Source organism: Sylvia atricapilla, chromosome 22, assembly GCF_009819655.1.
Source record: "Sylvia atricapilla isolate bSylAtr1 chromosome 22, bSylAtr1.pri, whole genome shotgun sequence".
In the NCBI taxonomy this organism is placed as follows: Eukaryota; Metazoa; Chordata; class Aves; order Passeriformes; family Sylviidae; genus Sylvia; species Sylvia atricapilla.
In genome coordinates this window covers 5,886,974-5,900,721 of record NC_089161.1, presented here as the reverse complement: position 1 = coordinate 5,900,721, position 13,748 = coordinate 5,886,974, and the positions used below count along the sequence as shown (strand labels likewise).

The 13,748-nt window shown below is 56.2% G+C and overlaps 3 protein-coding genes across 3 annotated transcripts; 1 reads left to right on the top strand and 2 right to left on the bottom strand.

Moving 5' to 3' along the window:
* Nucleotides 1-1,040: 1,040 nt before the first annotated feature.
* MUL1 (mitochondrial E3 ubiquitin protein ligase 1) lies at nucleotides 1,041-4,983 on the bottom strand. Its single transcript, XM_066334385.1, has 4 exons — nucleotides 4,822-4,983; nucleotides 4,644-4,731; nucleotides 3,013-3,133; nucleotides 1,041-2,347 (listed from the first exon to the last, which is right to left on the bottom strand). The coding sequence occupies exons 1-4, from the start codon at nucleotides 4,939-4,941 to the stop codon at nucleotides 1,627-1,629; spliced, it is 1,050 nt and encodes a 349-aa protein (XP_066190482.1). The 5' UTR covers nucleotides 4,942-4,983; the 3' UTR covers nucleotides 1,041-1,626.
* A 1,099-nt stretch (nucleotides 4,984-6,082) lies between these two features.
* On the bottom strand, nucleotides 6,083-7,346 carry FAM43B (family with sequence similarity 43 member B). Its single transcript, XM_066334174.1, has one exon. It carries the CDS (start codon nucleotides 7,252-7,254, stop codon nucleotides 6,364-6,366), a length of 891 nt encoding a protein of 296 aa, XP_066190271.1. The 5' UTR covers nucleotides 7,255-7,346; the 3' UTR covers nucleotides 6,083-6,363.
* Nucleotides 7,347-9,929: 2,583 nt separating this feature from the next.
* Nucleotides 9,930-12,341, top strand: CDA (cytidine deaminase). Its single transcript, XM_066334173.1, has 4 exons — nucleotides 9,930-10,187; nucleotides 10,455-10,566; nucleotides 10,825-10,882; nucleotides 11,527-12,341. Exons 1-4 carry the CDS (start codon nucleotides 10,013-10,015, stop codon nucleotides 11,638-11,640), a joined length of 459 nt encoding a protein of 152 aa, XP_066190270.1. The 5' UTR covers nucleotides 9,930-10,012; the 3' UTR covers nucleotides 11,641-12,341.
* Nucleotides 12,342-13,748: the final 1,407 nt, after the last annotated feature.

The window sequence follows — 13,748 nt, the reverse complement described above, 5'->3', positions numbered from 1 at the left end:
AGCTGTCAGCTCCTTACATAAGGTTGCGGCTACACCCGAGATATCACAGGGAAAGCTTGGGAACAGGAGGCGAAGGGTAACGGGGAAGCACAGCCCCTCCAAGGCGTATTTTTAGGCTTTGCCTGATGCTCCATTCCTGGGCAAAACAGCGAGGCTTGAGGCCGTGTCCTGCACTGGTCTGAGGGGGATTGGCCCCACCAGTCCCAGTGAGGAGATGGGGCTTTTTGGCGTGGTTGGTCCCCTGGAGAGGAGGGACACCTCTTCCAGCAGACGGGATTCTGTTGTTTCAATCTGTATTCTGGGTTTTCGGGCTGCAGTGTGGCTTTTTGAGCTGTGTTCTGCTGCTCCCTCTGGGATTCTGTTTCGCAGGCTGCCTTGCCCTGCAGGCAGCCACTGCCATCTACAGCTGGTGGGATGCAGCCCTTTCCTGGCACCGGGATAACCAGGGACCTGTTTCTCACAATCCAGCCGTGCATTTGTGCCTCACAGCCACAATGGCCTTTGGACACCGCCAGGCTGCTCTGGTTAATGTTTAATGAAAAAACAACTCATCATTTTCACTTTTAATTCAGGGGGGTTTAAACGCCAGTCGATGGGAATGTTGGTTTTCAAAAGTGCCTGAGGGATGTGAAGGGCTCTGCCTACCCACAGGCAGAGGTGCCCAGGGGCTGCTCCAGCCCTGGGGTTTTCAACTGTTCCTACCTGAAGCTCCCTCATTCCTCATGAATGTCTCCCTAATTGCCCTCCCCAGCAAATGTTAATTGCAGCAGCACTTTGGGTCCATTAACCCTCTTGGGTGCATATGGGATTTATGGCAAAATAGGGGTGTCAGGGAAGGGAATTCTCCTTTTTTGTGTCAGTTGTGCGGGTTTGGCCCCACCTGTGTCATGATGGGACAGCAGTGACTGTCATGTCCAGTGCAGTGGGGACAGGCTCCTCAGCCAACCTCCATCATGGCTTGGGATGATCCAGGCTCACTGTGTCCACCTCAGGGAGGACAAATCTCATCACTCCCATGGAATAATCTGACAAAGACAAACTTTTTGTCCTATTTTATTACTTCACACCCTGTTTGCTATCCCAAGCCAAGCACAGCCATCAGCCACAGCATTCTCACATCCCCATCCTCACATCCTGGTGTGACAAAGATTACCTGTGTTCACACCCCCTGGAATGAGCTCTCCAACAGCCCCTCCTGGTCTGTTAGGCCTTGCAGCCCTCTGGAAGCCTCACAGGAATTCTGCAGACCCTCAGAACCCGTAATGCATTTTAATTTTGTTTTCCCCATGTTTTTGTCAGCCGGGTAAGGGGCTGCGGGCTCTGTAACCCTGACACAAACCCTGGGAGTTCAAACCTTAGCAGAAGAGCTTCAAGCTGCATCTCTTCCCCAAGCACCTCAACCTTTGCAAGGAATCATTTCTCAAAAACACCTCCAGGCACAGCGTGAGCCCTGATCAGCTGCAGAGTCACCTTTCCAGGCTCAGCTCTGCCCCCGTGCTGAAGCACCTCAAGCTCCCTCCCCTTCCCCAAAATCCACTACCCAAGCAGCGAGGTGACAAAACCCCTTTGCCAGTGGTAGCTTTAAATCCAAAATCTCCCCCCAGAAAAAAAAAAATCACAAAAAATTTAACTGTTGTACAAGGGAACCACCCTGGTGATGCCCTGCCTGCAGATTGGGCACTTCTTGGGCTTGGGAAGAGCCTGGTAGCACTCGTGGCAGGAGCAGACGTGGCCACACTCCAGGAAAACGCAGGATTTGGTGCTGCTCAAGCAGACCACGCAGGCGTTTTTGAGCATCTCCCCTCCCTCCGTGTTCATCAGGCGCTCCTGGGCCTGCCGGAATTCCTCCTGCATCTGCCTGAGGTGCTGCCTCTCCCGGTGGTGCCGGTACTGCTTCCGCAGGAGGAAGAAGAGGACGGCGCAGGTGGCAAAGCCGGAAACCACCGTCAGGATTTTCCAAAAGCGGACGCTGGACTCTTGTTTTTGCAGCAGGGACTCGAAATCCAGGGAGCTCAGGTAGTAGGGCATGCCCTGCTTCGGGGGCTGCAGCTTGATGGTGGCGTTGTCCAGGACCAGCTCTCCCACCCCGGTCAGGGCCGAACCCACCTTCAGCATCTGCTCCGTCTCCTGGATTCCCTTGGGACGCTCCCCGCTGATGTAGTGGCCGATGACATCGGTGAAGGACTGGACAGAGGGGTGGAATTTCTCATACACCGTCTCCAGGCTGAGCTCGGCGGCCTCCAGAGGCTTCACCACCCGCACGGTGACGCCGGCGCCGCCCTCGGCAGGGACCAGGTCAAAGGGGGTGGTGTTGGTTCTCTGGTGGATGATCTTCTCGTAGTCGTTCCTGGGGAGGGAGAAAGGGGGAAGTGAACTGACTTCCCCTGATGGGAAACACAGCCTGGGATGACCTGCTGGTTTTGGGGACATGCCCTGAGTGGAGTTTCTTTGAGGGGGGTCTCTGGAGAACACATTTCCCCTCATGGCACTGTTGAGGTGTGCACAAGGCCACTCCACCCTCACCTCAGTGCTCCACAAGTCGTGGGGGCCCCCCCCATCCTCCCCCAATTCCTCCTCACCTGCCTGTGCCATTCCCAGCTGTCACAAACCATCCCGTGAGGAGGAGCACCAATTTGATAAGTGTAACCAAATGCTTATCAAACAGCATCATTGGGCTCTCTTTCAGCAGTTCTGGGACCCTCCTCAGGTCCCCTGGGTGTGGGGATCACCCAAATCCAATTAATTTCTCTTCTGCAAGTGGGATTTTTTTGGAAACGCCATCCTCTGGCCACCTCTGTAACAAGGTGGGGCTGATCAGTGTTCAGCCCATGTTGGGTGCTCTTCTCCTGCAACCTCTCCGTGAAAACCCTACAATCAGCCAAACACACCCCATTATGGCAGCTGTCACTGTGGGGGCTACGCTGGGACCCAGCATTTGGTCACTCTGACCATGCCTGAGGCCATTTCAGGCTGCCAGACCCCCCCAGGTGTTTGAGGGTACCAGGCACATACCAGAGGTGGGTGGTTCTGTTCCACACCATCTTGTGCTCCTGCAGGGTCAGCCTCTGCACCACCCCCTTGCAGCTCTCCACAAACTGACTGCTCAGGGTCTCCTTCACCGACTGCACCACACCTGGAACGGGAATCCAAGGGGCAGCTGAGGTGCTCCTTAAACAAACCCTGGACCAGGAGTGACAGGGCCATGTGGAATGGCTGCACACTGACAGGTCTCAATGGGCTGCTGGGAAGAAATTCTTCCCTGTGAGGGTGGCAGACCCTGGCACAAGGTGCCCAGAGAAGCTGTGACTGCCTCTGGATCTCTGGAATTGCCCAAGGCGAGGCTGGATGGGGCTTGGAGCAGCCTGGGACAGTGGAAGGTGTTCCTGCCCATGGCAGGGGGTGGCACTGGATGAGCTTCAAGGTCTCTTTCAACTAAAACCATTCTAGAATTCTGAGATGGGGGCCAAAGGGCTGAGAGCCCATGTTTTCTGCTGTCAGGAGTCTGTGACTGCTCGGCAGGGGGATATGACCTGATGGGCACAGAGGGAGGAGCTGGGGATGAAATCCCCCAGTGAGGAGCAGCTGTGGGGTGGGATGTGCCCCCCCACCCTTGTTTGGGGCACCAAACTTCAGGTCCTGTTTGAAAGGAATGAGGGATTTGTCTTTACAAATAAACTGTGGGTCCACTGGTAGATAAAAATAGGTACTGAGAGACAAAAGAAACAACGGTGTTATAAATACATACATAAATACAAATTATATTGTTGGCTTTTTGCAAATATTAAGATTAATGCTATATGTATAATGTTAAAATAACTCTGCTCTCATTTCTGCTATTAACAAAAACATAACATGGTAGTAGTAATAACTGATACAGTTATAAGTGAACTGTCTAGTCAGGATAACATCCAGTAAAATGTGATGAAAACCCTATTAACATGCCAACTATCAGCATCTGCTGTCTGAAGAAAATATAGACCAAGGCCAAAACTAAAAACGATAAAAAGAACTGATCTAAACCACAACCAAAAACCACACATGCTCTAAAAAGCCAGACCGAAGGAGTGGCCATGCAAAACAGTTCCTATAGAAATTAGTTTGTGGAAAAACATGAATATGCATAATACCTATGAATATGCAACAGGCTGACATAATAGAAAAGATATTTAAGAGGTATCTCCGAAGATAACAATGTACTCTTAGCTAAATGCCAATCACCCAGCCGGTTTTAACGCTTTGCTTTATCTCTGTCTCCTACTGTCTTTTTATTAAACCTTTCACATTCTACCAAAAAAGTAAACCTCGTTTTTCACAGCGGGAGGAAGGATAGATTCTATAGGAATTCCAGCGACTGACACAAGGAAAAGGAAAGGAGGGGGTGGGGTTATACATTAGAAGTGGGTATTAGGCCTATCGGGAACTCTGTACCTCTCAAGTACCGCAGCCAATGGGGAAAGCGAGAGGGAAATGCGGCCGGGCATTAAAGATAAAAAGCAGGCTGAGTCCTCTAGCAATTTGAATGACTCCATGGGAAACGGCCGCGACCTCTCCCTTTATTCGAATAAAGTTACAGGGCTCCTCTGTGTCCTTTTTGGACATAAACCTCCGATGTTTGTGTATTAATCTTCCTGACGAGACCCTACCTTCTATGACCGCATAGGGCACGCAGCGGCCGGGCGCCTCCAGCAGCACGGCGCGCAGCTCCCCGTCCAGCCGGACCTTCCTGGCGCCCTGCGGGGAGCAAACAGAGGCCGCGGCTCAGCCGGCGCGACCAGGCCGCGATCGGAGGTCGGGCCCAGGCATTCCCGCCGTCGCACCCACCTCGAGCCCGCGGGCCACGCGGGCCTTCTGCCGGTAGACGGAGTAGAGCAGGGCGGTGACGGCGGTGCTGGCGGCCAAGAGCACGGCCTGTGTGGCCGAAGGCCGCCCGCCGCCCTCCATGGCCGCCAGGCCCGCCGTTACCACGGCAACCGCCCGCCGCGCCGGCGCACGCTGATGACGTCACGGGCAGCGCTCCGGCAGCCGCAGCGCCGCCATTGGGCCGGGCGGGGGCTGTGGGGGTTCCGTACAGCCGTGTGCGGTGTGGGGGTAACACAGATTATTATCCCCCCGCTGAGGCTGCAGGTCACGGGAGGCGGGTCAGATCCCACGGAGCTTTAGGGGAATAAACCCCATCCATGGGAGTTTGGAGGGGCGGGAGAGGTCGCAGCCTCCTCACCCCTTTATTCCTCACCTTCACCCTGGGGTCTTGGGGAGGACATCAAACTCCAGCCTCAACAGTAGCTGAGGGGCAATTAACCCAAATCGCAGCCGTCCCTTAGGATCTTGGCAGCTGCCCCAAATCCTAATACCCCCAGGTGTGGGAGCATCCCCAGTACCCCCCCTCCTGCCTTGGGAGTTGGGGGGCAACCCAAATCTCACCCTCCTGCTAAGTTTGGGGGGGCAGTGGTCAGACCAAAGCCTGTCTCCCCATGGCTAGGAGGGGATATCTCCCCAGATCCCAGCCAGATAGCACCTTGGAGAAGGGGTTACAACCCGTCCCTGGGCCGTGAGGCAGCAGCACCACATGGCCACCCCCACCGTGAGGGCTCGGCCTCAGGACACAGCCCCCAGCGCCCCATTGCAGGGTCCTTTTCCCCTGCCCCAAGAAGGGCCATGGCAGGGTGACAGGTCCCTGCTGACACCCCCACACCCACCCCCCATCTCCTTACCATCGCTTATTCTGGGAAAGCAGCAAAAGGGGAGAAAAAAGAAAGAAAAAAAAAAAAAGGCAATTTTTCATAAATTATTGATCTTCAGGGCCTTGGTGCTAATTTAGAGTGGGGGTGGAGGGTTCACGCAAGTTCTGCTCTCCAGTGGGGTCCAAGGGGCCAAATGCCTGTCACTGTTCCCCCGATGTGGGCGGCACAGCCGCCCCCCAGCTCTATATTTAAAATATCAAGTTGCCATGACTACACGGAGCAGCTCTCCCCAGCCCTCGGTGCCGCAGGAAAGCACTGTGGACCCCACAGCCCGCCCTCCTTGGCTTGCCTCTCGAGGGGTAAATGCAGTATAAACCCCCCAAACTGCCTCAGTGCCGAGCTTCATTCTCACTCTGTCGTCCTCCGGGGTCCGGGTGAGACACAGGCGCCGTCACACCGCAGAAAACACACATTAATTTTATTTTGATGGCCGCTGCGGAGGAGGCACGAGAGCAGGTTCATGTGCGGGGCCGGGGGAGGGGGTCCCTGGGGTGCAAACCCACCCCCACCACGGGTCTTCTGGCAAACGGAGCCGCTGTCTTGTCCAGACTGATCCCCGAGGAGGGTCCAGCACCAGGTTGGGGCGCAGGGAGGGCACCTCATGGCCGGTGACCGCCGGCGCTCAGCACACGGCGGGCCGGGGCCCGCGCAGGCTGCAGCCCCTCATGTCGCTGGCCAGCCGCAGCACGGCCGCTCGCTCGGGGTCCCCCAAGGGCGTCCCGGCGCCGAAGGCTTCATCCTCCTCCTCCTCCAGGATGGAGCTGAGCCGAGGGGCGCAGCGGGCCCGCTCGGCCGGCGGGCGGTAGGGACACTTGGCGTTGAGCAGCCTGCGCAGGGGCACCAAGGGCACGATGGCGTCGCCCAGGAGCTGCTGCTGCACGTGGCGGAAATCGCTCTGTCTCTTGAGGCGCTTGAACTCGTTGAAGGCCGAGGCCGAGGTCTGGTAGAGGAGCAGGGCCATGGCGCGCGCCTTGTCGGCCTTGGAGACCAGCACGGCGTGGCAGCGCAGCACCACGGCCTTGTTCTTCACCTGGTGCCGGTACACCCAGGCGAACACCTTGGGGTGCCGGCGGTCGGCGGCGCAGTAGGTGATGCGGTGCAGCAGGTACGCGTGGCCCGGCCGGCGGGCCCCCTTCTCGCAGGGCGTCATGCGGATGCCATGAGGGCCCAGCGTCAGCTTCATCTTGGCCCCGCCGGCGCCCGCCTCGCTCTTGGCCCAGATCTTGCCCACCGCCTCCTCGGTGCAGCCCTCGCCCTTGGCGTGCAGGGTGACGGCGTTGCCCAGGTACCGCACCGTGTACGTCGGGTCCTCCTTGTTGAGCTCCACTTTCTGGCGCTTCCCGCGGAAGACGCTGCCCAGGCGCTCCAGCGGGCACTCGGGCAGCAGGTCCGGGCAGGAGCGGAGGAAGCCGGCCAGCAGCGCCGCGTAGCTCAGCCCCGGCCCCAGGCTCTTGCCTTTGCACTTACGTTCATTTTCCACCAGCACGAACTTGCTCCGGCGCCAGGGCAGCATCTCGGCTCCGCTCCGCTAATCCCGGCCTCGCTCGCAAGCCGCGGGACCACCCCCCCCAAGCCCCGAAGCCGGTTTGGGGGGTGTCCCCGCACGGCCCCGCGCACGGGGTGAAGCCCCTGGCCCGGCAGCGGGACGCGGCCGCCGTGTCCGAGCCGGCTGCCCACGGAGGATGCGGAGCCGAGGAGCCGCCGCGTTCCGGGTGCCGCCTGCGCCTGATGCTGCGGGAGCGACGGCGGCGGCGGCGGCTGCGGGGACGCGGCTCTCCGTGGGCTGCTCCACCTCCCCGAGCACGCGGGGAGCCGCCGGTGATCGGCCCCCGCCGGTGATCGGCCCCCGCCGGCTCCGTGCGCTCGCTCCGTGCCCCGGCAGGGATGGGAAACCGGGGGGGAAATCGAGCCCCCCATCCCCACGCGGCAGCCCGACCCCCAGCGCGGAAACCCACCGGCCAGAGGGGAAATTCCCTAATTTCCCACTCGGGGAGGGGATGATTTTGGGAGGGTCTGGTGATGGCTTCTGATATTGGAACGACAAAAAGGTGGGTTCCCCCCTTCCCTCCCCCCCAAATCAGTACATTGCACAAGGGTGTGTGCCAGGATTTGCAGATCCTGCAGGTTTGCTGGAATTTTTTCCTCCAAACCTCCCATTCGCCCCTGTTATTTCCAAGCCAGTCAGACCTCCTTCCTGCTCCTCTCCTTTTGGGCTGAGCTGGCTTTTAACCTGTTGCTTTTATCTCTGGCCAAGGCCCTAGGACAGCTTCTCTGCAGGAGAAATGGAATGTTATTTCCCCATAGCACAGCTCAGTGGGGATTTCTGGGGAGGACTGTGAGGTTTCAGCCCTGCAGTGGAGTCTGAGGCTCTTCAGGATTCAGTGCCTTTGGCTCAAACCCGGATTTTCACTTTTTGTTTTTTTCTTTTTTTACCATCTAGACATAAAGCAGGGAGACCCCCAGCCTTGGGTATGCTCTGTTTGCCTTGGGATTGAAAAACGGGGAGGAGAAAGGGATAAAATAACACCACGTGCCCCTACTTTTAGTCCATTTGGGGAAGAAAATCAGAGTGGGGTGTTGCAGGGAACAGGAAGCCATTTCCCAGCAGCTTCCCAGATTTTCTGCAGTTTGAGTGAAGCAAATACAACCTTAAAATAGCAGCTTCACAGGCAGACAGCACCAGCCCCACTCTCTCACTGCCGCGGCCTTGACAGCCTCATAGGTTTTTGCAGCCAAAATAATAAAAAATGCATGGATTTGTCTGTTTTTCAGCTTTTCTGATGCAAACATGGGCTGTGTGGTTTCCTCCCGGTGCAGGGATGGTTTTGGGGAGATGGCAATTAGGGAATTAGGGTTAATGAGGAAGATTTCTGTCCATGATAGCCTCTGTCTTTTATAATTTCTATTCTTGTCCTCATTGACTGAGGTGAGGACTGTGTTTACTTGCTCGGTGTTCATATTGAGAGGGCAGGTGTGAACCCACCCTGAAAGCTTCTTTATTTACAGATCCCACATTACTGGGGTTGGGGGGGCTGTGGTGGTCACTGGTTTGATCCCACAGTGCCACCCACAAGTTGCCCTTGGACTGGTTTTCCTTGTTTCTCCCAGATTTTGGGGTGCAAAGGAGACTCCACGCCTCATTTCTATAGGGGAAAACAACCTGGATTTGCACTTAAAAGCTGAAAAAGAGTTGTGGGCTGGTTCAGGTCTGCCAATCCCTCCTCTCACTCCCTGCCCTGGCAAGTAGTGAAGTGTCATCGTTGGGTTCCAGAGCGAACAGGCACCCTCACAGTGTGTGAGAGGCAGGTTTCCTGGTTACCCCTTGGACAATACCAATCAAAGCACCCCAGGCTTTGATTTCTTGGGGTGCCTGTGGTGGTCTCACTGTCCCATGCTCTGTTTCAGCTCCTGGAGTTTCAGCCCCATCAGAAGCCAGTTTGGATGCTGCTTCCCAGCCTGTTGTGGCTCCTCAGCAGCGACCCAGCAACAAGATTTGCTGGCAGAACCAGCAGGAAAGGTCAAAATCCAACAAACTGGACAAAAATCGCAGTGATAAATCCCTGGGGCCTGTGACACCCGTTCTTACAGCTCGAAAATGGGGCAGGAAGCTCCTTAGGCAAGGGGAAAAATAGAGAAATCTTTAATTAAAAAGCAATTTGATGATCACCTGGGAGCCCTTTACCTTTTGTGGGCTGTTTCCCGTGGAATCACCGGCCAAACTGAATTTGGGCTCCAGCATGAGGGCATCTCAAATTGGGCTTTTGACCACCTGTGTTTTCAGCCAGTTTCCCCTGCTGCCTGTAGTTAGAAGACCTGGGAAAATGTGATATACACAGATATTAATTTTTATGTTTTCAATCACATTAATTTATTTCTTTTGATCTCACTGATCAGAAGCTGTTATTCCTTCCGCCCCCCCAGGAATGATTTAATGACATTTTCCTGTGGAGCCACAAAACCAGTTTTGCACTGAGGATGAAAAAAACCTCCGGGACAGCAGCGGAAAAATGCTCTGCTGGGACAGAGAAAGGAGGAAGTAAATAAAGAAAACAGGAGAAATTGGAAAAAAAAAAATAAAAATGAGGCAGCAAGCAGGGAGAGGATGTTGGAATCCCTGAGCACGATGCTTTGGGGGCCAGGGCTGTCCCTGAGGATGCTTCCCGGAGCTCGGCTGCGTGCCGGGGCGTTATCCCGGCGTCCCGGCCAGCCTATTTTCCAGGCGAGGAAATATTTAACCGCGGCGTCAGCGGGCAGGGCAGGCGGGTGCAGGCATGGAGGGAGGCGGGCAGCACCCGGTCCCCGCTGTCCCCGCGGGCCAGCCCCAGGGTGACAATCTCCAGCTCCTGCTGCGCCGCAGCTGGGAGGCCAAAAAGTGCGCCTATTGCCCCTACAGCCACTTCCCGGTGGGAGCCGCACTGCTCACCACCGGCGGGGAGATCTTCTCGGGTAAGATGGGGACCTGAGACCACCCCCGGGGGTTTTGGGGAGCCCTCAGCAAGCCTTGGGACATGTATTAGGGTGTAGAGGGGTCACTGCGGGGTGCGGGTGTTGTGTGTCCTCCCCCGCTGCCTCTTGGCAGCCGCCGGCTGGGACAGAGCCAAAGATCACGGCGGATGGGGAAATAAATAGGGGAAGCAGGGAAAATGGCTTTTCCTTCTAAATTCCTTAAGTTGGTGGGGGTTGGGGTGGCTGACGCTGGGGTTGTCCCCGCAGGGTGCAATGTGGAGAACGCCTGCCACAGTCTGGGGGTGTGTGCTGAGCGCACTGCCATCCAAAAAGCCATCTCCGAGGGGCACACCAGCTTCAAGGCCATGGCCATCACCAGGTGAGGGTGCTCCGAGAGCTGGACTGGGGAGGGATGGGATGAGGAACCAGCAGGAAAAGCCTCGCTGCTCTTCAGGAACAGCTGCTTTTGCAGCAGCCCCATCTTTTTGGAAGGGATATAAAGTTTTTGCATGGTGTTTTTGGAGGAATTGGGGGGCAAATCTGTTGTTCTGTATTTATTGGGGCGTGAAAGTCTCCTGCAGGTGTTCTCCCCTCCTCTGACCTCAGGACTGAGCTCTGTGCCTTTCTCCTTTGGCAGTGACATGGGGGACCACTTCATCACGCCCTGTGGCGCCTGCAGACAAGTGATGAGAGAGGTGACAGTTTGTATGGGGCTCTGTGGCTCATTCCCTGACCCCAGACACCATCCCCTGACTCCAGGCATCTCCCCCTAAAACACCTGGAGGTACCAAGGAGGGTGCAATCCCCCATCCTCAGCCCCAGGGCTGGCTCCAGGCTCCTCAAATTCCATTATCTGCTGGGAAAGGGGTATTCCAACCCTTGGTGGGTGTTCAGTGGGAATCCATTAGCTTGCCCTCCCCAGGGGGGTTTATTCCTCCAGGTGCAGGGTTTTGCCCTTGAGTCCTTGCTCTGGCTCTGCCAAGCCTGAAAATGGGGGTTTTCCTGCAAAAGCTGAGCTTCCCACAGATCCTGTCCAGCTCTTGTCTCCCTGCTCTGCAGGAATCCCAGCACCCACAGCCCGTTTTTGGGTTGTTAATATTTAATGGGTTGTGGGGCTCTGCTCGATGGTCAGATTCAGCAGGTGGGGTAAAAACGCAGGATCTGAGCCCAAAATACCCTCTGGGGAAACAATGCTGATAAGCCAACCCAAAATACATGCAATAGAGGGGGATTCTCCCTGTGAACCTGAAAAAAAAAGGGGGTATATGAGTAATTTGGGGGAGAAATGCAGGTTCTTCCCTTCTTCTCCCTCATCAGGCTCTTCTTTCTCCTCCTCCAGTTTGGCACAGACTGGGATGTCTACCTGACCAAGGCAGATGGCACCTACATTGTCAAGAGGCTGGAGGAGCTGCTGCCACTCTCCTTTGGCCCTGAGGACCTGAAGAAGGTCTGAGCAGCATGGTCACCACCAGCCTTTGCCCTTAGGCACAGGGGACAATGGTTTTCCCCAATTTCCTCAGCCTTTAAGCAACTTTTTGGGAACAACACAGTGGGAAATGTGTTCATACTGTTAAGTTGCCTGTTCCTCTGACTCATCTTCTGATTCAGTGTTGATTCGCAGACTCCTGCTCCACCTTGCCCCGAGGAAATGGCAAAATCAAATTGTAGAAATTCCCTGTTATTAGTAAAAAAAGGCATCCAGACATCCCTGTAGGCAAGGGAGGACATGGGTTTGATGCACAGCTCAAACAGGCTTTGGTACAGAAACCACTCCTGAATAATGCAAAACCATTGCTTGGGAAAGTGCTGGATCCTTCAGCTCTAAAAAGAAGCGAAAGCAAGAAGGAAAAGGTCCTTCAGGCCCGGAAGTAATTAGTGAGCCAATCCAGATTAGGTAGATTGCTGGAACAGGATGGTTATCGCCCTGAGTGTGTCCTTTGCTCATTTCTCCCCAGCTTGTTTTCCTTGCTTTTTTTCTCTTTGGGGTGAAGAAGAGGACAAGGAGTTTTTGAGAACTTCTGGAGGGTTTTGTGCTTCCAGAGTAATGCTATTTGTTGATCATACTCCTGATTTATAATACAATGATAAATTAATTTGTTACATTTCCCAACCAGGGCTGGGTTGAGCATTTCTGTCATGCCCAAGTCAAATAAAAGCGGTCTGGTTTATCTCCTGCAGTTGTAGCAAGTGATGAAATACAGGGAGTGGGGTCTTGGGGCTGTCCTGCAGCCCAGGCAGGGCTGGGGGGTGCTGGGTGTGACCTGGGAACCTCATGAGGTTCAAGAAAGCCGAGTGCAGGGTGCTGCACCTGGGTCAGGGCATCCTCCAGTATCCATACTGCCTGGAAGATGGAGAACACTCCTGCTGGGAAGGACTAGGAGATGCTGGTGGATGAGAGGCTGGATGTGCCTCTGCCGTGGGGCTGATTCCACAGGATGGGCAGCAGGGGAGGAAGGGATTCTGGCACAGGGTGCCCAGAGAAGCTATGACTGCCCCATCCCTGGGAGTGTCCAAGGTCAGGTTTGGATGGGGCTTGGAGCAAACTGGGATAGTGGAAGGTGTCCCTGCCCATGGCATGAGGTGGAACAAGATGGGCTTTGAGGTCCCCTCTGGTTCAAACCAGTCTGTGATTCTGTTCTTTGATGATTCCACACACTGGGCTGTGCCCTGGCTGTTCCCAGGGCAGTGCCCTGCTCCATGCCAAGGCACTCCCAGCTGTGTCCTCCATGCCCTGCATTGCACAAGGCCTTACCTTGGCTGCATCCTGCTCTGTGTCCTGTTCTGTGCCCTGCTCCATGACCCATTCCATGCCCTGCTTGATGCCCCACTCCACCTCCCCTTCCACATCCTGCTTCATGCCTTGCTACATGTTCCATTCCATGCCCCTTCTAGGTGGTATTTCATGCCTCACTCCATGTCCCCTTCCATGCCCTGTTCAGTGCCCACTCCACACTGGCTCCAAGGCTTACTTCATGCCCCATTCCCTGCCCCATCCCATGCCCATTTCCAGGCTCCGTGCCCCGTTCCCTGCTCCATCCCATGTCCGTTTCCAGGCTCCATTCCCCATTCCCTGCCCGTTTCCAGGCTCCGTGCCCCATTCCCTGCCCCATCCCATGCCCATTTCCAGGCTCCGTTCCCCATTCCCTGCCCGTTTCCAGGCTCAGTGTCCCATCCCATGCCCGTTTCCAGGCTCCATTCCCCATTCCCTGCCCCATTCCCTGCCCGTTTCCCGGCTCCGTGCCCCATCCCGTGCCCCATTCCCTGCCCGTTTCCCGGCTCCGTGCCCCATCCCGTGCCCCATTCCCTGCCCGTTTCCCGGCTCCGTGCCCCATCCCGTGCCCCATTCCCTGCCCGTTTGCCGGCTCCGTGCCCCATTCCGTGCCCCATCCCATGCCCGTTTCCCGGCTCCGTGCCCCATTCCCTGCCCCACTCCATGTCCCTCTCCCCTCCCATTCCCTCTCCGTCCCGTCCCGGGGGCGTGGCCTCGCGCCCCGTGGGCGTGTTTCTGGGCGGGGCCTCTCTCCATTGGCCCGCTCCCCGCCCCGCCCCTGGCCCTGACGC

What these genes read in the sequence shown, in the direction of transcription:
- CDA (XM_066334173.1), top strand. Translation starts at nt 10,013, where the DNA reads ATGGAGGGAGGCGGGCAGCACCCGGTCCCCGCTGTCCCCGCGGGCCAG. An exon ending in AAGGCCATGGCCATCACCAG is followed by an intron (nt 10,567 to 10,824) that starts GTGAGGGTGCTC and finishes CTCCTTTGGCAG; the next exon opens with TGACATGGGGGACCACTTCA. An exon ending in GCAGACAAGTGATGAGAGAG is followed by an intron (nt 10,883 to 11,526) that starts GTGACAGTTTGT and finishes CTCCTCCTCCAG; the next exon opens with TTTGGCACAGACTGGGATGT.
- FAM43B (XM_066334174.1), bottom strand. Translation starts at nt 7,254, where the DNA reads ATGCTGCCCTGGCGCCGGAGCAAGTTCGTGCTGGTGGAAAATGAACGT.
- MUL1 (XM_066334385.1), bottom strand. Translation starts at nt 4,941, where the DNA reads ATGGAGGGCGGCGGGCGGCCTTCGGCCACACAGGCCGTGCTCTTGGCC. An exon ending in GCGTGGCCCGCGGGCTCGAG is followed by an intron (nt 4,732 to 4,821) that starts GTGGGTGCGACG and finishes TGCTCCCCGCAG; the next exon opens with GGCGCCAGGAAGGTCCGGCT. An exon ending in GCCCTATGCGGTCATAGAAG is followed by an intron (nt 3,134 to 4,643) that starts GTAGGGTCTCGT and finishes TTCCCGTTCCAG; the next exon opens with GTGTGGTGCAGTCGGTGAAG.